The following is a 27,763-nucleotide window of genomic DNA, read 5'->3' as shown; positions in this document are numbered from 1 at the left end:
TATCAGTGGGTGCTTTAGAAAAATGGATCAATAATTGTTTGCATTTTTTTCCCTTAATGAACAAAACAAGAAGTTCCCAGCAGAGTTTATTTGTAGATCAGAAGCATGTAGGTTTAAAAAGTAAAATGCTAAGAAGCTGGGGGCATAGGGCACCCCGAACACTCACACATTATACTCGCCTCTGTGCCGGTGGGTAACTGGGATGTCCTCTGGAGTGATGTAAACATGAACGTGTGTGTGTGTGTGTATGTCGGCGGACTCCCATCAAAACCAAGATGGCGGCCGAGCGCTCAGCCGGCTCGGCTCCGTGACTGACAGAGGAGGCAGCCGCTCTTACTGCGGGAGTAACGGAAAGACTCCGAGGGAAAGCAGAATAAAACCAACCGCGCGAGCAGCGCACCTTCACCCCGCAACAGTAATGCAGCTGCTCCGGTAAACCACCGAGTGAAGTTCCGTGTGAGGACCGATTTGACGTTTCACAAGCGGGTAAGTAGGGAATGATGAACCGTTACCGAGAGACTGTGAAGAGATTTACCGAACAGCTGCCGCCGCGGCTCAGGACTAACGCACGTTATGCTAGCGATGTCGGTTTGTTTAGACGTGTTCATTGTGCCACTGGTTTTATCCTCATTATATAACTGAGCCCTCCTTTCTTATGTTTAGCCTGGAGCTGAACGTTAATCCACAGGTTGTTTGAATTGAATCAATTAAAAGAATCTAAATTTCAATAAATTTAGAAGACAAAACCACATCAAACCCGATGTCACCCGGTTTTAAACCCGCTAAGCGTTCAGATCAGAGCTAAAAATAACCCCCAATATTCCATTACCCTTTCTACACTCTACAACCTGAACGTCTCTTTGTTTTTCATTAGCTTTCCCATCAGAGAATGTGTAATCTGGTGCAGAAGTTGCACTGATTGCATGTGTTGAGTGATTTGTTGCTAAGACTGTAAGGTATGCGAGTGGGAAACAGCATTTTTAAAGCTCTCAGCTGGTGTGGGCTAAAATGAGCGATAGAGTAAAAGGGTAGAGTTTATGCAAATTAAGCTAAGTAAATAGTAAGCATGTGAAAGTTGAAGATGTGTGTCATATTAGCGCTGCAGAACAGAAACTCAACTCCATCACTGAAGCAAAGGTAGAGCAGGGGCGGCTCTGACATGAATGATGCCTTGGGTGGGCTGACCTTTACTGGCCCCCCAAACAGCCAAACACATTCCCTCTCTACAGCTTTGTTTTGCTTTATTAAAATTTTATATGATAGACCAACACAAAGCAGTGTGTTATGGAAAAGTGGAAGGGCAGTCATTAAAAAATGTAAAACATTTAGCATTAGCAATAGCATTAATGTAGGTATTGACTAGTGTTTATCAATATTGATTTGACGCCATGATCTGGTGCTGCTTTTTAGCTAGTTTTTTATCTGATCACTGCCCAATTACTCATGACGAAAACCTCCACAAGATTCCCAAGGTGGATGACTGTCACAACTTAAAACAATAAACTGGTAGTTCACTCTAAATTCATAATTATTTGCATTTCTTAAGACAGTCAATGATGATTGCAGAACAAGTTGAGTAAAAATACATCTGCTCCCCTTTTTGGGCTAGCTAGATGTAGCATGTAATTAACAAAGGTGTATTAATCTCTTGTAATGTATTTATTTATCTCTTAAACTTAAGTAAACCTTTGTCACCAAGTTTCTTTAAATCTCTTCTTGTGTCCATTTTTTGACCCTCATAATCCTTGTTCTATTCAGTAATTTAAATTAATAAATTGAGTTTAAGGATTTTGTGTATTCTCTTGCAAGTTGCATAAAGAAATCTAAAAATAAGTTTAAAAAAAAAATCTATCAATCACAATCTTGTAATTGATTGCATGCTGTGAAATGTAACAGAAAACATGCAAACAACAGGAAACAGACAAATTAACTTTAATTAAGGGAGCTGGAGTCAAACCCATAACTTTTGGTAGAATTGTGCAACACTAAAAAGTGTAGTTTAACCTGAATAAATAGAAATGAAAACACAAAACCCAATTTAATTAATGCCAACATTAAAAATGGTGCTAAAAAAGTAGATCAAGAACCTAAAGAAAATAAAAATGTAAAGCTAAAAATGCAAAAGAACCAGATAAAGTTGCTCAAAATTTGATTAGAGGATAATAATATAATCAAATCTGTATAAAATAATGCAGAATAAGAGAGAAATCCCCCTTATCCAGCCACAGTTTAAAACAGGAAGAATGTACTGTAACAGAACTGGCTAAAAAAGGAAGTAATACTATAATACTTTTGGCAAAATATGAACTAAATATACACATTTTCTAACCCAAGGGGTTTTTCCAAAGCATTTGAACTCTGGGACTTTTTCACCGTTTCTCACTTTGCAGCTACCAACTTTAATGTATATTACTGTGTTTTTTGTCAAAACACTGTATGATTGTGACATAGAAGGAGAAAAATAAATAATTTAAAAATGTATTTGTATTCCAAAATACCCACTGTCCTGGATGAGAGGAGCTGCAGAAAATATCCCATCTGTTTGATGTATCAGGCGTTACAGAAACAGCTGGTAGAGTTTCAGAGAGAGCAGAGGGTTTCCTTCCTCACTCATTTACCTAACATTATTTTCCAATGTTTCACAGGCTGGGAAGCCCTTTCAGATCTCCTCTAGTGTCAGAAAACAACCTGCAAAAAACAATTTAAACCTGATTTTTATCAACAAAGCAAAAAAAAAAACCTAAGTCTTTCTCCAATTCAGCATTAAAATAAAAAGAAATTATTATTTTACAAGTAGTTCAAGAAAGCAAATGTTTGTGCTCATAAAAACATAAAAATAAAGAAAAATGACTTGTGGAACTGCAAATAAGCTATAAAATGTTTACAGATACTTTTTTTCTTTCATGTTGGCTTATATACCCCAACTCTTGATGTCCATTGGGATGGACATTCAGCTTTGAAAAAAACTGCAATTTAATGATGGGAAATAGTTTCAAAATAACTTCAAACACAATCACTGGAAATATTTAAAATTACAAGAGCAATTTTAATAGGCTACCATGAAGTAAAATTTATAATTTTTAATGTAAAATATACACTTACTCCTCCCCTTCTCTAGTTTCAGAGCAATGCTTGTCTGGTGCCAATGTCCAATATTACTGGCACAGGTAGGCAGAGTACACACAATTTAAACTCAAGTCAGAGTAGTGATACTTCAACATATTTTTACTAAAGTAAAAGTAGAAAGTAGCCTTCCAAAAATTACTCAAGTAAGAGTAAAAATGTATTTGGTAAAAACTCTACTGAATTACTGAGTAACTGATCAAATTATCAATCATTTAATATTATAAAATTACATTATCAGGCAGATTAAAATGTAAATGTATATGTGGAAAGTTTAGCTATTTTTATGACCAAAATGACAATAATTCATATACGTAACAAAAAAATAAAATCAGGCAAAAGGAAAATTTTCCAAATCAGTTTCTTTCTTATGAAACTTTAACAGAAACTGCAGGTGTGTTTCTGTGTTTGGTGAATTCTTGGTCAAAACATGTTTGTTCTTCATTCAGTGGGTAGAAAATTTCAGAAATTTTACTCAAGTAAGAGCAGAGATACATCATACAAGGTTTCCCCCAGTGTCTTATAAGGCAGGCCGCTGGATGAATGACTGCCCGAGCGCCCCAAAACTTAGCAAGTTTTCTGAGGGAAACCTTGTTCATAATAAAAGTACTCAAGTAAAAGTAAAAAGTACTGCGTAGTAAAAATACTCCTAAAATAATTTTTTTTTCTAAAAACATACTCAAGTAAATTTAATTGAGTAAATGTAACTAGTGACATTTACTAGTAGTTAAATGTCACTGGTCATTATAAGACATACTGACCAATTGGTCAATAAGAAGTTAGTCATTAGCAAGAATCATTCAAATGACAAAATCCCTTTTTTTGTATTTGTTTAAACCCAGCAAATATATAATGTCCATTCCAGTGGACATCAGGTCTGAAGGGGTTAACACCTCAAAAACGTAACCTTTACTTTATACATGCAAACCTTTTGTTTTTAAACTTTTAATCTCATTGAGACTGGAAGATCATGTTGCTTTTCTGCACGTTGGTCAAGTCGTTGACCTTCTGTCGAACTGTTAATGTCCAGAGGGCAGAGCGTTGTCCTTTTATAATGCCAGGGAGGAAATAAAGGTCATACTGGAAATGAAGGAATGCTGTCTGACTGAAAAGGGCCAAATGGCGCGCAGTGTCACTGCCTGACCTGGTTGTGCAGGATTTACAGCGGTGAGTGAAACATCAAAAAGAGCCGGCTAGACTGTGTCTGCTCAGGTGATTGAAGCCTCAAGGTAACACAGATTCTTTGATAAAACCTGCTGTCTGTCCGTCTCTGGTGGCTGGGATGGGTTTTAATTCCTCAGGCGCACGGTGGCACGTTATTCCGCATCCCGAGTATTCACTGAACACAAACAAAACGGAAAAACAAGCTGACTCTACACACTGTCATTCTGCAGAACGAGGCAAAAGAACCCATTTCTTTTTTAAATGAATTCAAGAAAAACACGGAGGTTTGTTTAGGGATGCACCGATCCACCTTATTGACCAATATTTGAAGTTTAGCATCGTCCAATTCCAATTCGATACAGAAAAATAGAGCTGAGTTGACTTGAAACATTTTGTTTTTTAAGAACAGACATAAATGTACTGAGTTACAAATTCATTTGGTAAGTCTGCACCAGTACAGCACACTAAGCTTAGCTTCCCAAACTTGGTCAAACATGTAAACACAACGCAACTTTAATTTGCTCAGTCAGTGCAATTAGGAGTAGAACAGCCAATGTAAATGAATAATAAAGAAACTTACAAAAACAATAGGTTGGCTACCTTGGTATAACGTAAAATAACCTTTCAAATGGTTCAGAAAGAGCAACAAGGAATTCTAAATATAATGTAAAATAAATAATAAAGCATGACATCTCTGACTGCAAAGCGTAGAACAAGGCTGAATAGATCCACCCTTATAGATTGGTCACATTGTCACCAACACCTGATCTGGATTTCTTTTCAATATTGGGACTGATGCATTGGATTGGTGCGTCTTTAGGTTTGTTGTTAACACCACGGCTGGGAGATGAATTCATTTAATCGTTAAATAAAAGTTTTGGTTTTTGAAGATTTAATATTTGGAAAATGGTGATATTTCCACCAATGCTCTCCTTGCTCTGCAAGTTGCAAGTATTCTAGTTGAACAAAAATGCTAATAAGAAAAGTTAAACTAAGATTAATCAACAAGACAACAGACGGATCAAGGTAATAGCTTGTAATGTACATGTTGTGACGAAGGCTTGTTGAATTTGGCCTCGGATGCCCTGTCGGATGGTTTCCCCTGTCGGATGGTTTCCCCTGTCGGATGGTTTCCTCTGGGAAAATCATCGCTGTGACTTAATCAGACCCAAAGCTCTCAGCCTGTTCAAACAGTTTGGTTTATTTGTGTACACAAAATCATTGTTTATACCGCGAGTTTGTTGCAACACGGCATCTTGTTTCCCTGAATACACGGAGAGCGCCGCAGCTGCTCGGAGATCCTCACAAATTTCAACTTCCCCGATCGATAACTCATTAGAAAACACTAACAATGACTCTTTCTAAGTGTATCAACATGCTACAATCTAATTCTGTTTAAACAAGTGGCTGTAGAAGCTGAACAAATGGCTGCGGTCGCTATGTGAGGCTGGCAGGGAGACAACTCTGCCAACGACTGAATACAAACTGCAATAATAGCCCTCTGTGTTTGATATAAGGCTAAGGACTTTTTCCTGTATGGAGAGTGAAGAGTGCCAAATTACAATAAATAAAGTAAAGCTACCATAGCTGAAACATGAAATATTTCCATCTCGCTTGCTATTTTTTAATTTTTATTAAAACTTCTTGGTAATCTGTGAAATGTGACACTGAGACTTTATCGAGCTGGAGTGTTGACAATTAGTAGCAAAGTACTGCATTCGTTTTTCTTTTTTATATCATGCGTACACTGCAAAAACACAAAATGTTACCAAGTGTTTTTGGTCTAGTCTCTAGAACAAATGTCTTAGTTCACGTGAAATAAGACAAAATTAACTTAGAAGCAACTTTTCAGTTACATATAGCAGCTTGTTTGGAGTCAATAATTTCTTAATATCGATTAAAAAGTACTAGTTCTAATAGCAGATTATTTTTCTTATTACAAGATATTTTTCCAATGTTACAAGTGAAATAATCTGCCAATTACAAGGCTGTACTTTTTGCTTTTTCGTTTGTAATTTTATTATGAAGTATTTCTACTATTCAGTTAAATTTCTGGATTTCTGGAAAGAAATCGATTTGGGGAAAAAAAAAAGTTTTGCCTGATTTTGTTAGTTTTTGTTACTTATATGTATTATTGTCATTTTTGTCCTTATTTCCACTTAACTTTATATTTTGGTCTGTCTGATCTTAAATATTAAGTGATTGATAATTTGATCAGTTACTCAGTTACTCAGACTTTTTACCAAATAATTTTTCTCTTGAGTTTTTTTCTTGCATGCATACTTTTTACTTTAACTTGAGTAAAAACATGTTGTAGTAGTTCTCTTACTTGAGCCGAATGTTTGCGTATTCTGCCCATCTCTTCTTAAAACAAGCTCCTATATCTTGCTGAAAAGTTACTTATATGCTAACTTTGTGTTATTTTAAGCTTACTAAGATATTTGCACTAAAAAACAGACATATTTGGTTAGATTTTGTGTTTTTGCAGTGCACATTGAAGATTTAGCGTGTCATGTTGACAACTTGGCAGCTAAAACCAAAGGGAGTCATCAGTTTTTTGGGATCTTGCTCGCATAATGTCATGTTGCAAAGTGTCTATATTCAATTGATTTGTTTGCAGCTGGGAGTTTCTGCATTTCCTGATATTCTGTCTTAAGTGTTTTAGAAGCAGAGTTGAAATGGAAATGATAACAGGCATTTCTGCTGTCAACGGTAATGATTTGTCTTTTACTTTGGGTCATCTTGACCAAGAAAAGGCTGTACTATAAAAGAGAAGCTGCCAAAGAACAAATGAGAATAGGATTACATGTTTCTGGGGAATACCGTCCACAAACAGTAATTAGCTTAAAGAATAAAGAGTGTTAGAGAGAGGCAGGGTGTGCCATTGTTTAGTGGGTGGCCTCTGGTTTTCAATTGGAAATATAACTTTTGTTAAGTCCTAAAATCCTTTATTTTTCCTAAACAGCAAAGTCTATAATCTGTAAACACACAAACAGTGGGAATTAATTAGTTCTGGTTCTGGTGGAGGCAATTTTCCTCTATTCTTTCACATTCTTGATTACTATCTCTACGTCAAGATGGAACAGGCGGAGACTGTAATTAATGTCTTGTTTTAATTATCCTGCAGTAAAAATAGGCTTTCTTGGCGTGTTTCAGATTCAGTTTTCCCCACTTGGAGGAAGGATTTATGAGTTCTGTTGGATTCTTCAGTGATCAAGTCTGTATTCCTCTGCTGGTGTTTGTAAGCATGAAGCTTAATTCCCTGCTGTTTCATTCTTGTGATTCAGGGAAAAGAAAGGAAAGCCAACGCTGGCAGCTAATTTCCGTATTTACATAAATAACTCTGGCTCAAGTGATGCTACAGTGCTGGTTTCTGGCAGCCGGGAGATTAAAAGATCAAGCTAGAGACCACGAGGCTGGGCTGTGAGATCGGGTTTCATGGAGACTTTGTGTTTAATATCCCCAGATCTCTGCATTTCCTCCAGGCTAATACTGGACACACAACTGGGATGGGAAGACCTCCTGTTGCACTCAGCAGGAAGCTGCAATGTTGCAACTACTAATGCAAATTCACTCATCATTCACAAATTTTGACTAGGAGTTTTCACCTATCATCGCAACTTTTCCACAAATCTGACCAATCACCTTAAAGTTTTTGGTGTTCCTTTCCTTTCTGACCAACTAACCACTGCAACTCGGCTGAATTTTGACCAATCCCCTCAACCCACTTCTAATTTAACTTCTACCGTCTCTTTATAGCTGAATCTGCAACGTAAAATTTCTAAGATTAATCTAAAAACTTCAGTGTTTCTTTCTAGCAAATTTTTAAACTTTTTAAAACTTTTCAGTTTTCTTGTTTTTTCTTGAAAAATTCTTAGAACAATCTCAAAATTTCTGAGAATAATCTCAAAACTTCTGCATTGTCCCACCAAATTTTTGACTTTGTAAACTCATAAATTGCCTAGTTTTTTTTCTAGAATATCTCTGAGATTACAGCTCTTAATTTGAAGGAAAAGTCAGGAGGACTATTACAGAATTGTGTCGTCTGGTAGCTTCGTTTGGGCTTATTTTGTAGACCTGGTTGCTTATTTCTTTCCCCAGATCTGGCAACCCTTGCGCAGGATTGAATGAATGCAGCGTGGATGTAATTATAGGTGGGATGAAGATAATCATGAGGAGCTTGGATGAGAGTTTTTCTGCGTTGCTTTTTTTGGCCTTTCTCAACAGACGTTTTCTATCCCTTTTAACTTTTTACCCTGAACTTGAATTTAATCCGCTTCAGCATCTCTGGGTGTTGATTGAGCCCAAAATTACTTCTTTATAAGGAAACGGCTCTGATTAAAAGTGATGTGTAACGACTTGATGTTGCAGGAAGACAGAGGAACCGAAGGCCTGCCGCTCTCTGCTAACTAGAAGCAGATGTTGGACTTCCTACCGGCTCATGTTTATGTTCTTGAGCGCATTCCTTCACACCTCCACGTGTCTGCCCTGCTGCGGCTGTCTGGGTGCTGGATGTCTATTCAGCTGCGGCAGAGCGGGCCGGCTGGCCCACAGCAACCGCCGTCCTGAGTCCCCTTGGTGGTTTTCATTGGCCTCTCTCTCTATGAAGCTGAGGCAGCTGGAAATCGTTCCCCCTGTCACTTTGGCTCAAACTAAAACTCTTGTGAAAGTGGACCGAGGGCCCGAGGGTCTTGGACATCTTATCCCACTCCTCCCAGAACTCCGACTGGGAATATAAGTCGGCGAGTTTAGGCAGGGAAGCTTTGTCGTGGAGCCAAAGTTTAAAGTTTGAGTCTCCAATTAAAATCTTGTCAGACTGTTGCCAAATGTTCATATATCCTGAAGAAAACTGAATAAACAGTCTTTTAAAACAGAGTTTTGTGGATTACAACATTTATTATTCGGCAATCCATAAATTGAAATACACTCAGTGTGAAGGAACAGCTCATTGTTTCATCCTGGTTTTTATTAAGAAAAGAAGAAATCTGCTCGACTTCGATCTCTGGGCGTTGCCCTGGAGTTTCTGGTCAGTTGGCATTCAGAAAAGTGCAGTTAGCCAGAAAATTCAAATATTTGGCAGCAGATTTTAATTTGTGGACGTCAGACGCGATGTGAGTCACGGCTTTACATCATCTGGGCGCAGCAACTTTAGGGGAACCCAATAATTATTTACATGTGAAGAATAAGGGAGATTATACAGCACTGTATAGGGGAGTTTTAGGTTTAGTGCCCAAAATTTGTCCCGTTAGTCACAGCCTTCAATGCACTTTGTCAGGTTTTTAGACGATAAATCAACACAGACCATGAAGTGAATGGAAAGTGATGCATGGTTTCCAAAATGTGGTAATAAATGAAAATCTGAAAGTGTTGCATGCAGTGACTCTTTTGTACTCTAATGTTGTTAAACAAAGTCCTATGCAACCAAACGCATTAAAAAAGTGTCCTCAAGGAAACCAATGTTCTGCTCAGATGGCACAGATATCCAACTATTTCCATACAAAACACCATGTGTGGCAGGAAACTTTCACTCTACATAACTTTGAACTCATGCAGCTCATGTCCACGAATCCTTCAAGTTGTCCTTAAAGTAAATGGACATTAACCACAGGTCTTAAATATTTCCACGACAGGACTATTTAATCATATATTCTTGCATAGTTGCTTTTCTTGTGGGACTTTTCTGTTGATAAAAGTTTAAGTTGTTTTGTAACTGGAGGGTTGAGGCTACTGCTAACTAGCTGCTAATATACCCTTGGTAGCTAACTAGCTACGAAGCGTATAATTTCAATACAGCGACAAAAGATGAAAATTTTTCAACTTGTCGTGTTGCATGTCTGAGAATTTGTAACAGCACTTAAAAGACGATGCTTGTTCTTAAACTGACTGACTTTGAGCCGCTTATAAAAACAAAATGGAGAAATATTTGGTGACTATTACGTGACAGTTTATCTGAATTCTTTTGCAAGATGCTAAATATTCTTTATTTGGATTTTGATGCAAACGGCACCCTGAAGGAAGAAAAATCTGCAATAAAACAGCTCATAGACAGTCTAGTTCAGGGGTGTCCAAAGTCGGTCCTCGAGGGCCGGCATCCTGCATGTTTTAGTTCTCTCCCTAGTGGTAGTAACAATCTCCTCAGCAAGTCAGTATTCTGCTTAGGCCTTCTGATGAGCCATCATTTGATGCAGGTGTGTAAAACCAGGGAGAGACCTGAAACATGCAGGATGCCGGACCTCGAGGACCGACTTTGGACACCCCTGGTCTAGTTTGATTTCAAGGTGGCTTGATCATCTTTTCATAGATTTTGCATGTTTCAAAGTTTGGGACGGTAATCATATTTGTAGGGCTGCAGCTAACGATTATTTTAGTGATTGATTAATCGATCATTCTGACGATTAATTGGATTAAAAAATGGCACATTCTAGAGATTTTTATGTAGCCACTTAACTCTTTTTTATACTGTTGCAGCATTTGCATCATGCATTTCTACTCCTCTAGTAAATCTGATCCAGATGAAGCTAAAACTGCTGGATTAGAAGTTTAGACTAAAACATGTTTACAGTCGTTTTTATCTTAAATGCAAATGTTTTTTGTTTTTTTTTTGTACAGCTTTGACTTAGTTACTGCTCCGACTATGTTGTTCTTCCAGCAAATGGCCTTCTTTGTGTGCCTGTATACTCCAGTTAACAATTAGTTGACGAGTATTTCAATAATTGATTAATCACGATTAATTGTTTAATTCCTACATATTTTTTATAAATCCGTCTCCGTCATGTGTCTCGACAGTGTCCTTCCGTGTTGATTTCTGCAGACTGAGCTGGTTCTTCAGCAGGCTGTCCCATATATGTGGCACATATAGCTGCACTTCGTCCTTATGTAACGAGCCGTAGTATTCCTGCTTTCTGCGGCTTTATATTTTTAGCAGGCGAGGATGCTTTCCAGTCTCCAAGCCCGTCATATGACTCTGAGGGGCGTAAGGTGATACTGTGGGAGGTCTCTGCTGCTCTCAACTGTCAGACTGAAATGAATTAGGTCATAATCTATTTTATAGTAAGCTGAGTCTTCATGTAAAGTCCCTCCTGTTCGAATGTCATTTTGGAGGCACACAATGATATTTCAGCAAGTTTATACTTCAGCTTTGAATACGATTCTCAACTGAATAACTGCAGGATGGCTTTTTTTGTTTTTAGTCATTACGACAAAGCCACATGTGTTTAGGTATGTCATAATTTCTGCTTGGCGCTATATCAGTGAAAAACAGAGAATGTGTGGCCATGCTCTTTTCTCTGCACGCATATGTTCCCGTTGCAGAGCTGTTAGACTTTCCAATGCTTCGGTTTGCTCACATTTTTAACAAATAAATTACTCTCCTGTTTGGTATTTCATGTTCTGTTCCTTTCTTACTGAGGGAAGCGTGTCCTCTGACACCAGTGTTTTCCGATCTTGGAACAGTTTCAATCCTTTTCTATTGCTCAGACAGGAAGTGGGGCGCTGACTGTGGTCTTGGACTTGGTGTCCTGAACAGATGTGTTTTAGTTCAACCAATTGGACTCCCCACTTTTGCCAACATTTTGCAAAGTTGGTCAAACCCACCTGGACTTTTTGTGGCCAGAAAGACAAGTCTTAGGGTGAATTAAGACCCTGTAATCAAACTCCAGTCCATTTGTCTTGAAAGTCTGATTTGTTTGTGGAAATGTAAATACGCAATCAAACTCTGATGTAGACCATATAAGCGAACTCTTATCTTCCTACAAACCTTGGTCACAGTTGGATTATAGTGAACTCTGTCGTGGTTTGAATGCCAAGCAAACCACTCCAAAAGCAGGAAGTGGACTACAGCGCAGGGCATTCTGGGTAAATGCAGCCTAAACAAGGCAAGAGTCTAATGGTAGAGGGAGAAACGGTTCACAGTCTTACCAAAGACAAAAGACAAATCCAACAACCGCTAGAATCTGACATCACTCCATTTTTGTTAACATTTCGTGAAGAAGGAAGTTGTGGTCAGTCTCTTCTTCAGAGGTTTTTGTGTCGTTTCCCCCAGCAGTTCTTGGTGCAGCGCCCCCCAAAGGCGAGGAGGGGAACAAACCAAACCACTAGTTTGGTTTGTTTGATGCAGTGTGAAAGAGAAACACAGCAGCTGGAAATGTAATAAATGTTGCAATTTCAGTCTCAAATCAACCAAACTGTCAGGTGTGAAAACACACTTAGTCTCATCTGACCAAAGCCCACACTGGTGTGCTAAAATTCCCAATAAAATTAAATGAGCTCAGTGTGTTAATGTTTTCCCAAACAACCACTTGGCATGTAGATGGCGTCTTGTTTTAGAGCCTTAGTGGCACCAACATGCTTTAAAATGAGTTTCCATAATTTTGAGTTTCCACATTTTGAAATATCGCATTAGAACAGATTGATGGAAATGGCAAAATTCAAACTAGCTTTCTACACATGTATCCTCATAGCCAGTTGATGGAAACTCATAATTAGCTTTTTTTGTGACATTTAAAAAATTTGCTCGAAATTCACATGACAAGTGGATGGAAACAAAGCTACCGTTAGCTGGAAGCTTTGTAGATGTTACTTCACTTGTCATCGTCAAAGATAAAACTTATCAGACTTTGTCACAAATCCAGTTGTTTAAATAAATGGTCTGACTGTAGATCAGGCCAAATGTAGGCTAATAATAACATTTCCTGTAGACTGTCTGACTTACAATCACTTCTACTACACTTGAATAATATGTATTTATATCTTTCCCATTTTGAAAAGTGGCTATGAGAAATGAGCTGTTATAGGACCTTTTTAAGGGCCAATAATCAATCAGCCAATAATTTTGGCATCAGAAATCTGGTAATAACAATTATTTCTTAACACTGAATAAATGTAATCAATTTAAAAGCTGTATTTCTCCAGTTCTTTCTGTCTGAGACTTTTATGAGTTTCAACACTTTTAATGCCTTTTTGTCAGTGGTGCCAATAACTGGAGTGGAGAGGGGGCTGTACAGTTAATAGAATATGTCTGTAAATCTTTACACCCATACCTTCTGCTTTATCACAGCTGTATAAAAATCACTTGGCGCAGTAAATCAGCAGTGGCTGTTTTCTCGTCACGTTCCCAGAGTGTGGAAATGATGAGGCAAGATGTGTTCGTAATCTGAGCGCGAGAGCCAGAACACACTGAAACAGCGCTTTCTCACCATCTGTCAATAACACAGCAGCGGCAACCAGGCCAGCAAACACACGTTGTTCTCTGTTTGAACTCCTGCAAGGACTGTTGTATTTTAGCAACAAACACGCTTTATTCACTAAATGTCTGCAAAGAAACAATCATGAATGACATGCAGATTAGACTGAATCAACCAGAAACAGAAGATATAAACTTATCTGGACCTGAAGTTCATTTTCTATCCATAGGGTGAAATATGTTTGGGTGCTAACATGCTAAAATCATTTTACAACTGGTGAAACACAAACTGTTTTAAGGCTGAAACGATTAATAGAATTAATCGTGATGAAGCAATTTCAAATAATTGTCAACTAATTTATTAATCAATTAATCGTTTTAGTATGTAGACTCAAAAAAGGCCACTTTGTTGAAAGAACAACATAATTATTCATGGCAGTAATTAATCCAAACAATATATATGTATATACACAAACACATTTTGCGTTTAGGCCAAAAAATCATGTCTGTAAATATGTTGTATTTAGGCATTAAAAATGTTAAGTAAAATATAAATTTGGCCGTTTATTTGTAACTGTAAAGTATTTCTAAAAATGTATAAAAATGGATTAAGTGGGTACATAAAAACATTAGCAGAATGTGCCATTTTTACTCGATTAATCATCAGATTAATTATTATTCTGATGATTAAATCAACCAAAATAATATCTGGTTGCAACTCTAGTCCTACGTTTTTGCCTTTTTGTTTTTAAACTAACTCTGCAAAGGTTTGCTTTATTCAGAATGATGCAACAAATTGCTCCTACAGCTGTCATGATCCAAATGTGGTTACGGCATCATCCTTCATCCCAGGAGAAAACAGGCAAAGGATGAATGCAGCCCACTGAGACTCCTTCATGTCCTGAAGGTTTCTGTTAGTGAGCAGTGAGGCATGCTGGGAGATTACAACACCACACCCGCCCCAAAAATTACAAGTCTGCAGAGAGTGAAGGAGGATAATCATTTTGGGTTTACTTTAGAGCATGGTTACTCTGGAAGACTGAGGGGAAAACTGGGTGAAATATCTATTATTTATGGGAAAAAATGTTTTTTGTAAAGCGTTATTATTTTAGGACTGAAATGATTAATTGATTGCTGTCATAATCTTAAACTAATTTAGTAATCGATCAGTCATTAACTGGAGTATGCAGACTCAAAAAAGGCCATTTGATGATAGAACAAACTCACACCAGTAATTAAGTCAAAACTGTACAAAAATAGATACATTTAAGATAAAAAACAACAACAACCTTTGTCTGTAAATATGTTCATTTTAGGCAATAGAAATGCAACATTAAAAATGAATTGAATTATTTGTCTATTTGCATCATTTAGTTTATTGCTAATATTGTATAAAAAGACTAAAGAGGTTAAATGAAAAATTTGTAGAATGTGCCAGTTTTTAAAAAAATCTGATTAATCGATTAATCATCAGAAATTTGATAGATTAATTGATTTCTAAGATAACCGTCTAATTGATTCGGATTAAAAACACAAAAAAGAAGGATAACAGCTTGTTGAAGCTCTGCAGCAACACACAGCGTCTACTGCACCAGCTTCTCCTCACCCCATTAGTTTTCCTCCTAAATGCAAATGAAGCCGTTTCGTGTCACATTTCCACCTCATTTGTCCCACTTCCTCTGGATTCCTGAAATACCCTCTGGTATCGTGGCACAGCCAGCAGTCAGTGGTCATCAGGTGCAAAGCAGCGTCATCTGACCTGCTGCTCCTGGCCCAAGGAGGCTCTCTGAAGGATTCGTGTCGATTTCTGACGAAGGAACTGCATGAAATCACGAGGATCCCAGGTTGAGACGCGATTTTCCAATATTCAGACAGGCTTTCTGTGCCGTCTGAAAGATATGAAATGTATATTGTAGGTCTGGGAAAGACTGGAAACGGGAGGAATCTGGGAATATTAATATTTCCTGTCCTTCTGTCTGTCTGTCCATACATACAAATGTCCTTCCATTCTTCCCTCCATCAATGTTCTTTCTCTCCTCTTCCTCTGTCTCTTTGTCTGTATTTCTGTTTTTGTCGTCTCTCTCCATCTGTCTCTCCCTGACTTAGTCTTTCTGTCTCCCTCTTGCCATCTGTCTTTCTGACTTTCTCTCTGTGAATCTGTTTGTTTTTCTGTCTATCTCTGTCTTTATGTCTCTGTGTTTTGGCGCTTCTGTCTTTCTCTCTCTACCTCAGTTTTTTCTCTTTCTTTGTCCCTCTCTCTGTATCTCTTTTTTTCATAAATGTGGATTTTTGTTGTGTTTATTCTGGTGAATTTAGACTAAAACATTTAAGTTTGGGAAACTCTGGGATATTGGCATGAGAACTGCACACTAAGATCTTGAAAACTGTAAGCAGAAGTTTGGTTTCTCCTCAGAGACCTTTGTGTCAGTAAAGATGTTCAACATTAAATCTAACATCAGCTAACTTCCTAAACTCTATGTGCCTCTTACCTGAGAATGTCTCCTTCCCTCCTCACGTTTTCACTTTCTTCCGTTTACCCTTCATCTGAACTCCATTTAGCATGATTAATAGCTGTCATATTTTTTTTTATATCACTACTAAAACAAGCATAAAAGCCCGACTTCCTTCTGTGACAAAAATTAATCATTCGTTTGCATCTCTTCCCTCAGAGGGCAGCTGGCGGGGATGGGAAATGATGGAGGACAAAGGCCCCCGTGTAGCCGACTACTTCGTGGTTGCCGGTCTGACGGACCCGTCCAAGCCGTTGGACCAGGAGATCCACTTTGATGACGTGTGCCACAAGACGGCCAAGCCCAAAGCGCCCATCACAGACGTGGCGGTGGTGATCCGCTCCCTGGGCGAGGAGGTTCCTCCGGGGTTCGTGTGCATCGAGACCACGCCGAGCGGACACTCGGCCGATCTGAACAACGGCGGCCTCATGGCGCCGCAGATCTTCCTGTGCTACAGGCGAGGCCGCGACAAACCGCCGCTCATCGACTTGGGGTGAGTGACCTTTCACTGATTGATTGATTTCCCATCAGACCTCCACTATCATTATCATTACTGACTTGGTTGACGATTATTTTAATAATTGATTAATTTGATTAATCACTTCGGCACCACCCTGCAGGTATCATTATTGATTACTAAATTAGTTGAGAATTATTTCAATAACGATTAATCACGATTGAAGTGATTAATCGTTTCAGCCCTGCCCTGCTGCTGGTTTTGAGAACCGGCTGTCTCCCTCCTGGTAATGATTCACTCCTGCTATCAGTGCAGCTGCTTTGCTCTTCCAGCTTCAGGACATTTGAAGTTGATCTAAAAGGCTGAAGTCTTCTTATTTCCAGGGAGTGCTCAGTTCTGCCAGCAGCCGTTTTCTGTCGCAGTGAAAGGTGAAAGGGAAGCACTGTTACAGGTCTCTCCCTCAGCAGCATCACCTGAATTATGTGAATTCAATACTCCATCTTCACACACCTCAGGCAGGTGGTGACGACGCTAAACGGACTCATTCTTCTCCCCGACACTGCGGAGTTCAGCGCTTATCTGGCACTGATGCAGCCGCTCTGCTCAGACACAATCAGCATCTCGGCTGCAGTGAGCCTGACAAGCCTAATGGGTTTAAATGAGTGGCTGCAGCCATCATTTACACGCTTCTTCAGCTGTTGCTCCATGCAGTGGCGAATAGCTGCACAGCTGCTGTTTCAGGTCCTTTTAAATTTAAGGTATTTCTATTTTAATGCTTTTCTGTTTTATGAACAGAAATATCAGATAGATGCTTCAACTTCTCAGTAAGTTGAAGTTGGGATATCAAACTTTCATTTTTTTGAAGGCTGAAACGATTAATCGTGACGAATTTGTTGAAAATGGTAATCAATTAATCACTAACTGGAGTATACAGACACAAATAAGGCTGTTTGCTTAAAGAACAGCACACTCAGAGCTGTACTTATTCCAAAACTGTAAAATAATATCTATATTTTGCAATTAAAGTAAAAAAAAAAGAAAACATTTGTCTGTAAAAGTGTTCAACCCCAAACTGGTAAAGTGTTAGCTTTAGCTTCACTCCGTTTAAATTCCCAGGGCGGCCATCTTGTTTCACAAGCGTGTTTTACATTTCTAATTGTTTTGATTTGAGATGAGCCAGTTTTTGAAAATATTTTCTGTCTTTTTTAAGATAAAAATGTAACAAAAAACATTACAGTCATAAATTTAACGTGGTGTAAAATAAAAAGTAAATTTTAAGCCGTATTGCCAGACCCTAAATCCTAATTCTATTTTTTTAAGAGCGTGATTGTGTGTCTAGGTGAAAGCTGATTCTCTGATCTGTAAAACATAAACTAAATAAAAGTGCTGAAAATAAAGAGCAGTTCCTGTAAATGCTTTTCAAACCTTTGACCTTCTTACACAATCAGATGTGTTCAGGCGGTTTGTTCAAGGCCTCGCTCAGCAAACACGCAGTTCGAAACTACACTGAAATGCTGCGTTTGTCAATAATGGATGGATGAGTTCTGCTCTGGTCTGATGCATCTTAAAAAGGATCCTGCAGAAAAAGTAATTATGAATCTAACAGTTTTCCACTCAAAGATCTCTTTTCTGTATTCCTTTCAGATACTCCCACAAAAACCCTGCAGAGTAATGGAGGATAAGCGAATAAATTGGGGAAAATTACTGCAATTTTATGCTTTAACTTTAAGTTCTTGCCTTCTGAGTGGTTTGATTGAGGGATATCTTAGACATCTTAGTGCCATAAAGGTGCAAAAATTATCTTTTTATACATTAAAACACTCTTGTGAGCTCATTTTGTAATGTTTGAACAGTTTTAGTTGGTGTGCTTGAGTTCAGATGATGACCAATCAGAAGAGTCAGTGAGAAAAATGAAGAAAAAACATGAAAATTTATTGTCTTTCAAGACACTTTTGTACTAAATGCACATGTTCAAATCAATGCCAGAGTCTTTATTCCAAGGTCAAAACCGCAAACAAAAGAAGAATGAACATTTTTCTTTGCTCAATAGTTCTTTGCCGGAACCAGAACGTGCTGTTAGTTTGGGTTGGAGCGCAGATCAAACTGCCATCCCTGTGATGTTTGAAATATGCATGCAGCAGTGCAGCAGAGCTGTCCATTTCTCTGCATAAATTGCTGCTAATAAACTGAATGTTTTCCATATGGATGAGCTGCTATAAGTAAGAGAAGTTTTTGTTTTTATCTATTATGCATTCACTGAGGCTTTGTTCTCTTGTAAAGTGGTCCTGATTGATGTTTCTTCAGGCTTTCAAACTATTTCTAAGCTTTTATTCTAACATTTATTGCTCAAAACTTATCTTTATTCTTGACTGTGATGGCATGTAGTGTTGTACGTTTTCTAGATTTGTAGAAAAATGGACAAAAACTGTAGTAGACCTGTAAAAAATACTCCTGAATTACCATCCTTCATGTTTTTCACAGAAACCTTTTAAAAAAGCATTTCTTCATATGTAAATTTTCTCCTATGTGTAGAGACAACAGTATTTCAAAGCTTGAATTTAAATATTTTTGCTTGTCTAGTTCATTTTAGAATGAAAAACTTTCAGGAAGACTTGGCAGATCGTTTGAAAAGTGTTGCTCATGTGAAGTTTTCACAGAGCTTCACTGTTTATGTCACAGCCTTTTTCTAATGTTTAAAATCTTTCCTCAAAATTTACACACAAAAACTGGACTTAGTGACATGACGTAAAAATAAAATCTCAGATTTCTGATTTTAATCGATCCTCCCTCGCTTTATATTCTAAGAAGGTTATTACAAATGAGAGGAAGTATTTTAAAAAAGTTTTTTTTAATCCTCCGTTCTGTGAGTTATACAATGGAGAAATATAGTCATAATATTAACAGAATAAAGACGCAATTTTACCAGAACGTCTTAAAATTATAAGAAAAAATAAATTTTAATGAAGAAGAAAGCTTAGATAATTTTGTGTTGAAATTCTCATACTGCTAAGATTTTGTTATATTACTACACTTCTATTCTTGTAACATTAACTTGAATAGGACATCTTACCCTGACCCTCACAATCTGTCTTAGAAATAGAAGCTGTAAAACAAGATGGCCGCCACTCTGAACTATGGAAACCCAAGGAGAGAATTGGTGAAAAATAAAATCCAGATCTTTCACAAATTAAACCTTCAAACATCAAATATTCAATTAATAAATTAAATAAATGTATCCCCCAGCCCTTCTTCCATCCCATAACCTGATTTATCGGTAAAATGTTGTTTTTTTGTGGCGTCTGCACCTGGATGTGATGTTATTTCCCTCCCTGCAGAGTCCTGTATGAGTGGAAGGAGAGGCTGAAGCAGGGCTGCCACCTCATCCAGACCACGCCCGCTGGTCGTCCCGCCAACATCAGCGGCAATTCCTCCCAGCGGATCTACGTCACGTACCGCCGAGCGCCGGACAGCCAGCCGCACGCCTCCCTGGCCGTCACCGACGTCTGCATCATCATCCCGAGCAAAGGCGAGGCGCCGCCGCACACCTTCTGCAAGGTGGAGAAGAATCTCAACAGCAGCATGGTGAGGACACTTCAGGCTACTGAAACGATTAATAGATTATTAAAATGATTGTCAACTAATTTAATAATAAATCATTAACTGGAGCATACAGACTCAACAAAAGGCCATTTGCTGAAAACTCAGAGCAGTTCTTAAGTCAAATGTGGCCAAAACTGGCAAACTTAAACCACAAAATTTATTTTTAAAAATGCAAAAATGATTTTGTTGTTTTACCTGTTCAGTTTTAATGAAATCTTTTAGGGATGATCTGATCAGGTTTTTCTCTGCTGATTCCGATCGCCTGTATTGGCTGCTAATTTTTCGCTTCAGGTATAAATGATACTTTGTGATCTGGCAAAATGGTCTTGCAATAAATTAACCTAATTTAGACATAAAACATGCAAAATACTTGCAGGCACAACGCAGCAGCTCTTCAGTCAAAAGGACAACTGAAAAACCTTCAATCAGTAAAACAAAATTTAACAAGTAATATTTACCAAAATTACTTGTTAAGATTTTGTGTTTTTGCAGTGAATGTGTCCATTGTTGTCCAGATATTGTCACAAATAGACACTTCTAGTAGAAAACATCAGACTGATGAAGCACACTCACTCTGCTGCACCGTCACAAATAGTTTGAGCTGATAAAAAGTGTGGAAAACCTTCTTCATTATTATACAAAGCTGAAACATGGAATCATCTTATTTTGTCTTTCTGCCCAGCAAAAATCATGCAGGGCTTTTTTTCTTGCACTCTCCAGTTTCCAGTTACGCTTCTGAGTGCAGGAAATGCAGGAAGAGCATGTGGTCGTATTGATCTTGGTGGCAACATTCCTTGTGTTGCTGCAGCGCTCAGAGGTCACATGCATGTCTCTGCAGCCAAACGCGTTCCCATTTATCCCACATTTTCAGACACTTCTGATTTTCATTCTTTAAGAATTGAGACTTAAGACATTTATATGCAAAGTCATTTGTTCAAACAGGAGATTGAATTATTTGATATTTTTAGAACAGTTTCAGCTCAGACTGGGTGAAAGCATCGTCTTTCCACAGGTTCATGATCTCTCTTTGGTCTAGACTTTGACTGGACCAGTCTAACACATGAAGATTCTTTGATGTGCAACATTTCATTAGCTGTGTTTTTTTTTGCACATTTTTAATGGCAGCACAGCCATTGACCATATAACTGCACCAATTGGAGGCAGTTTTTTAGCCATATCAAAATTTGTTTATTTTGCAAAACTGCAATGGAAACTTTTTTTTCTGCATTATATGAATCTCATGAGCAGTAATTGTTACTACTGGCAGAAACCACAAAGATGACGACAACTGAAAGTAGTTGGCTGCATGTTTTTCAGTGACTTATCGTGTGAACAAACTCATTCACGTGTGATTTTGTTGCTTATTTAATGGAAACAACGTAATTGCGAAGTTGTTTATTTGTTTTTGGGGTTTTTTAACATAATTGTAAGACATTTTTCTTGTAAAGTTGCGTCTTTATTCTGCTAATATTTTAACTTTGTTCTCAATATTAGTCTCTGAAAGGGATGGTTGAAATAAAAGCTGTTTTTTTATATTTTCTGTCACTTTTGATCTCTTTTTTGAAAATAAAAGATTTAGAATCAAAAATTGGATCTGCTATAAAAATCTTTTTGATTTTCAAGCCTCATTGCCGAGCCCAGCTTTCATAACTTTGTTTTTTATGAATGGATTGCTGCTGCAGTTACTTCACCTTGTCCTGCTTCCTTCCCCTTGTCTCTGATTGTCCACCTTGTGCTCCTGCTCTGCTCCTGCCTGCAGTGGGGCTCCTCCGTTTACCTGTGTTACAAGAAATCTGTGGCAAAAACCAACGTGATCGCCTACAAAGCAGGTGAGCCTTCCTGATGCAGGTGTGTCTCTTAGCAGGTAAACCTTCATAACGTCTGACATCAGAGATGAGAGAAATCAGTTCTGACTGGTATTTTAAAGGGCCGGTATTATTTAAAATGGACTTTTTGAGCTTTACATCAAGTTTTTCCCTCATTAAAACATTCCTGGAGTTTTACCTTGATTCTTTCATGCACGTTTGAGAAATCCTTTAATCTCCATGGCAACCATTTAGCTGTGGAAAACGGCTGGTGGGAACTAGCTCCGCCTTTGAGGGGCTGTCTCATAAAGCAGCACCCACTCAGCTCCTTCAGACTAGCCAGCAGCAATTAGCAAACACCTGGTGGAGCTGCTGAGCTCAGTATAGGAGCTACTTCTCAGAGCAACGCTGGTAAAGACATTAAAGGATTTATAGAGGAGCCGTGTTGTGATGACTTCCTGAAAGTGGAGATTCTTAAAGAGACAGAGGCCCAATTTCAACGTGTTATACTACCAAATGTTTTAAGTCATATTTGATGTACGTGGCTTTTATATAACAATTGTAATATGTTACATTACAGTTCAGTGTAACATATTTACTTGATTGTGCTATAAAATGGCACTGTGTGTCTGGAAAACACAACACTGTCCCTTTAAATCAGGGGTGTCAAACTCCAGTCCTTGAGGGCCGGTGTCCTGCAACTTTTAGAAGTGCCTCTGCTGCACCACACCTGAATAGAATAATTAGGTCATTAGCAAGGCTCTGGAGAACTGAGGAGGTAATTAAGCCATTTGATTCAGGTGTTTTGTACCTGTGGCACATCTAAAAACTGCAGGACAGCGGCCCTTCAGGACTGGAGTTTGACACCCCTGCTTTAAATCATGAGCGCGGCTGTGGTTTGCCTCAACATGGCTTGGCTTTATGATATTTTATGCGATGTAATTCAGTTGCTTTTGTTTTTCCTGCATGTTTGTGTCTTCAGGGATGCAGATTGCTCTGCCTGCGTTTCTCTGCATCCTTTCTAACAGGTTGAGACTCGCTGAAACTCCTGCTCTGTCAGTATTTACGTTTGCTTTAAATCAAAGCCGTGTTTTTTATGGTGACGTTATTATTGTTACTATTATTTCACATGAAACATCTGTGTGATTTGGACGCTAAGAAGACAAATTGATTATTTTTCTGGCAGATTGAGTTTTGTTTACTTTCAGTCGGCAACATGCTGGTGAATCTGCAGGACACTGATTCTGTCTCTGACGAACTGACTGAGTCAGAGCAAAAAACCCCTGCAGATTTCTGCAGTTTGTTTCCACAGGAAGCTGCAGTAACCATAGCAACCAGACCATCCGTCCGTCCATCCATCCAAGCATCCATCCATCATTTTAGGGAAACATTTTTAAGTCTCTGTTGTGAAAAATAAATAAATGAAAAACATTTTAAAATCAGTTTTCTCCCTTTTCTCTGTGTGAAGATAAATCCCAGCTAAATGCTCAAATGGTCAGAGCGATGCGTCTGATGCCGTTTTATTCTTTCTTTTTTTATTTTTTTACATAACCAGGAAGTAAAACCTGTTTAAGACCCGTGGAAGTTGGATTGTTCAGAACAAGTACATTATCCAAAGTTTGCTGCAGCTCGGCGTTTGAGCAGCTCATTAAATGAAGTCAGGGTTTCATTATTTCTGTCCTGCTGACAGAGACTAATTACTCCACAGCCTTGTTACAAAGCACTGATTGATTATTACAGAGCCCAGGGTTTCTGCACTGACTCAATGAGGCGCGTTTTAACGACGGTTTTAGCACTATTGGAAAAGTAATTTCACCTCCACAAGAAGTTTTGATTTGCTGCCGCAGAGAGGAGTTCACCTCACTATCACTTAAAGCTTGTTTTCTTGTTTTTCTGTGTCCTTTAAGGTTTATTCAGCAGATATCCGGAGGAGGACTACGAGTCTTTCCCTCTGCCAGAGTCGGTCCCTCTCTTCTGCCTTCCCATGGGGGCAACAATCGAGAGCTGGCCAGCGAACACCAAGTACTCTCTCCCTGTTTTCTCCACCTTCGTCCTCACCGGCGCGTCTGGAGAGAAAGTAAGCTGGTTAAACGTCATTTTTATTCACAAACATCTGGACTGCAGCATCAGATAAAAAAAACTGGTGACAGGAAGTCTGTAACTGTCACATGTGCAGCTGTTGGGTCTGCAGACTAAACGCACCTAAAAAAAACACGATGCATTGCATCGCCAAAGGAAAACTGGGTCAGGCATGTTGCAGTCGGTACAATTCTGCAAATTCACGACAAATTGAAAGAGAACACAAACATCTCTGTTGCAACACATTAAATATTTCATGTGTTTGTGTTTCCCACACCACTTTTTGATTTAATTCCAGTTTATGCAAAATAATCTCATTATAAATCTATAAAACATCAAAACTGTGAGCAGGTTGCATTTAATTTTGTCCTTTTCTGGAGATTTAATATTTGACACTTAGTTATTTTTCTCTAAAAATGCAAGAGAGATTATTAAAAAGATGTTTCAGTTATTAGTCCAACATTTCTGTTTTATGATCAGTGATTTATTTATTTTTGTCAGAAATGATGCATAATCTTAATATTTTATGAGTATTTTTTTTATAATTTTGTACAATATTTTATTTATTTTTTAAATTAAATACATTTTACTGTTAATTTTTAACTTCTATTCATAGTTCTACTGTTTTGCAGCATTTTAGTGCATTATCATTATCTAAAGTTCTACATAAACAAGGTTGAAAATAAAATAAGGATGCCACCGAATAAAATCTGTATTTAATGTAGAAAAATCACTCATCTGAGTTTGCAGATTCTTCAGAACTGAGATCATTTTTCCCCAGATACTCTAAAAACAATGAATTGTGGTAAATTTTTTATCATAAAAGAAAACTTATGAAATATTTGCTACTCCAATCTGAACTTTTGGAAATATTTTGAATTATAAAGTTGAAGAAAAAACAGAAAAAATTTAAATTTAATTTGGAATTACATATTTGCATAGATTTGCATGCATCTGTAGCACAAACATGTTTCCAGTTTCCTGTTTTTATCAGCAGGAATAACTTTGTAACTTTTTGACTGCGAGCCCTTCACAGTTTGATTGATCATCTTAGCTTTCAGATTTCTCTCTGACGTGTCGCTGAGTTTCTGATTCTTGACTTTGTAAACATAAACGCGACCTCACCGCTCTGGTTCTCGGTTTGTGAAGAGTTCCTGCTGCGTTGAAGCCGGAGCCGACCCGTATCGCTGAACCGTGAGGTGAAACACAATCGGGATGAAAACAAACAACCTCCAGAGAGCAGCGATGGTTTAGCGGCGTCGGAGTTCAAATAGTGTCGAAACCTTGCTGCCGAGTCGAGGCTCTGTGTGTGTGTTTATGTTGGGAGAAAGGCAGGAGGTGTGTGTGACTCGACTTTTAACGCAGCTCAGCAGGACGGGAAGACTCGGTTTACCTGAAGAGAATCACCTGACAAACAACGCAGATATGAAACTGAATCAGCAGAAGTTAAAAAAATAAATTATTAGGAAGAAGACGCATTTTTTTTCTGGAGTTGGACAAACGTTACTACAACTAGATACATTAACCCAATTACAACTTCTTTTTTTGAAAAAGTTTACTTTTAAGAGTATTAAGAGTATTTCCCAAAGGGAAGTTCAGCCCTGCTCCACATTGATGTTCACATGTTGATGTCAGGACATGTGAAGGAATGCCATGTCATTTCATTTGAGGCAATAAAATGTTATTTTATTATTTAAAAAGGAATTGTATTGTTTATTTGCATCTTTTAATATATTTCTAATAATGCATAAAAAAGATTTGTGATTAAATGAAAAATTTGCAAAATGTGCCATTTTTAAAATCCGATTAATTGATTAATTTGCCGATTAATCGATTAATTGTCAGAATAACTGATTAATCGGTTACTAAAATAACCGTTCGTCCAGCTCTAGTGGACTTTCAGCATATATGAAGTGGATTCACTCGGATAATTACCAAGTTGCACAGTGAGGAGGTCCTGATGGAGGTCGTTTCAGTGAGCAGCAGCGTGAAAAGATGGATGTGATTTATCGCCTTCTCCTGTTTCAGGTTTACGGTGCTGCCATCCAGTTTTATGAGCCCTACCCACAGGAGTGCCTGACTGATACGCAGCTCTCCCAGCTGGGCCTCCTGAGCCCAGAACAATGCAACGCCTCTCCGTCCAGCTCTGCAGCGGACGCCGCCATCAATCCTGGAAACGGCGCCGCCAACGCCAGCTCAGTCTACACCAACAAGTGCATCTGCCTGCTGTCCCACTGGCCCTTCTTCGATGCTTTCCGCAAGTTCCTCACATTCCTCTATCGATACTCCATCTCCGGCCCGCACGCCCTGCCCATAGAGAAGTAAGCGCTGTCGCTTTAAAGTGGACCCGTCATGCAAAAATTTACATTTTGTACGTTTTAGTGCTTCCATTTTGGTCTCGACTGCTTCTAAAAACAACTCGGCTGCTTTAAAAACAAAAATTAATAAGTTGATGTTTTTTGGTTTCTGGAAAATGAGCCGTTTCAAAAGCCTCCTGTTAGTTGAGTCACACTGCAGTGTTGCCTAGCAACCCCAGCCAAGCAGGTTACCTAGCAACCCAGCTTCAGCAGGTTTGGTTTGGAAAAGACAAGTGTTTTTGGACTTCCATTTGACTCTCAACTGAAAACAGTTCAAACACTTAAAAAAAACCAGCCATTTCCAGGCAATAGGTTAATATTTTTTTGGTGTCTGGAAAATGAGCCGTTTCAAAAACCTCTGGAATGTTAAGTCAAATTTGATGGTCCCTGTGTCGTTACCTAGCAACCCAAGCAAAGTTCAAACATGTTTGGTCAGCTGGTTTTACTGCTGTATACAATGGCTGCTGGAAAAGACAAGTGTTTTGTTGTTTACTTACCGTCCAGAAACCACTTGCTGCATTCTTTCTGGTTGTGCAGTAGGCTCCACTTCTGTTTTTCAAACATGTATGGTTGTATAATTGTGCATCTGTTTGCAGCCATTTTCACATGCGAGTGTAAATGTTGAGTTGGGCGGATGTGACCAGCAGCAGCTTATTTGGATTTAAAGTGACAGGACGCCCTAAAACAAACTAAAATCTGATTGTCCAAGAAGGATTTTTTTTTTCCATTTTGGATAAAAGGGTAACAAACATGGTTTGTATCACCAATAAATCTGTCCCAACCTGTTCAAGGAAGCATAATGAGTCACCTTGAAAACAAGTTTTAACAATTCAGTAAGTACATCGTTAAAAAGGCAGCAGATGGTGCCAAAGAAACGGTAGACGGTGTTCTGGGAGTTTTGGTCCAGATGTGCTTTCTGTAGGAAGCTTCACTAGATGAGTACATTTAGTCTGATTTAACTAAATGTTACATAGAATAAATGTTACATAGTTATAAATATGTTTTTGATTACATTTAATAGTGGCTCCATAAATCCATTGTGTTTCCCTGTCACAATTAGCAATAAATCAATTAATTGCATACTAAATTAAAACAAGCTCAATCATTTTATTTTTTCCTAATTTATAGTTTCTCTTTTTTCACCATAAACTGGATGACAAGAGTCCTGTTTTTTGAAGACTTCATAATTCATTTTATTTGTCGTTTCTGATGTTTTATTTTGGATAAATAAAACAGTTCAGTGTTAAATGTTCATTAGAATTTAATGTTTGACAATGTGTTCTGGAATTATTACCATTATATTAGTTGAAAATGGTCTCAAAACACCAATATTATCGTTTATTGTGATAACTTCTGGGACAATTTATCGTATCGTATATCTACTTGATATGTTGCTTATTGCTGTCAGGTGTTGTCTATATTTTACCCGGCAGCCCTGATTTTCTGCTGGTTGAATCAGAGACTCGGATTTTACTGCTGCCTTCGTT

At 38.2% G+C, this 27,763-nt stretch overlaps 1 protein-coding gene across 10 annotated transcripts in view; it reads left to right on the top strand.

Annotated features, from left to right (window-relative positions):
* Positions 1 to 230: 230 nt before the first annotated feature.
* The window catches only part of LOC103463020 (C-myc promoter-binding protein-like), a 65,570-nt gene continuing 38,037 nt past the window's right edge, over positions 231 to 27,763 (top strand). For 5 of the 10 annotated variants that reach the window (XM_081605492.1, XM_081605490.1, XM_081605491.1 and 2 more), the window contains exons 1-6: positions 232 to 486; positions 16,138 to 16,471; positions 19,771 to 20,017; positions 21,795 to 21,864; positions 23,748 to 23,917; positions 25,948 to 26,240. In XM_081605492.1, the coding sequence (XP_081461618.1) occupies positions 16,161 to 16,471; positions 19,771 to 20,017; positions 21,795 to 21,864; positions 23,748 to 23,917; positions 25,948 to 26,240 (1,091 nt within the window). In that variant the 5' untranslated portion in view covers positions 232 to 486; positions 16,138 to 16,160. Of the gene's footprint in view, positions 487 to 16,137; positions 16,472 to 19,770; positions 20,018 to 21,794; positions 21,865 to 23,747; positions 23,918 to 25,947; positions 26,241 to 27,763 lie in introns of all 10 variants that reach the window. The other 5 variants (XM_081605495.1, XM_081605493.1, XM_081605496.1 and 2 more) reach the window with 2 other exon arrangements.

The sequence above is a fragment of the Poecilia reticulata genome, chromosome 3 (genome assembly GCF_904066995.2).
Source record: "Poecilia reticulata chromosome 3, P_reticulata-male-v2, whole genome shotgun sequence".
Classification (NCBI taxonomy): Eukaryota; Metazoa; Chordata; class Actinopteri; order Cyprinodontiformes; family Poeciliidae; genus Poecilia; species Poecilia reticulata.
This window is presented reverse-complemented; position numbering and strand designations above follow the sequence as displayed.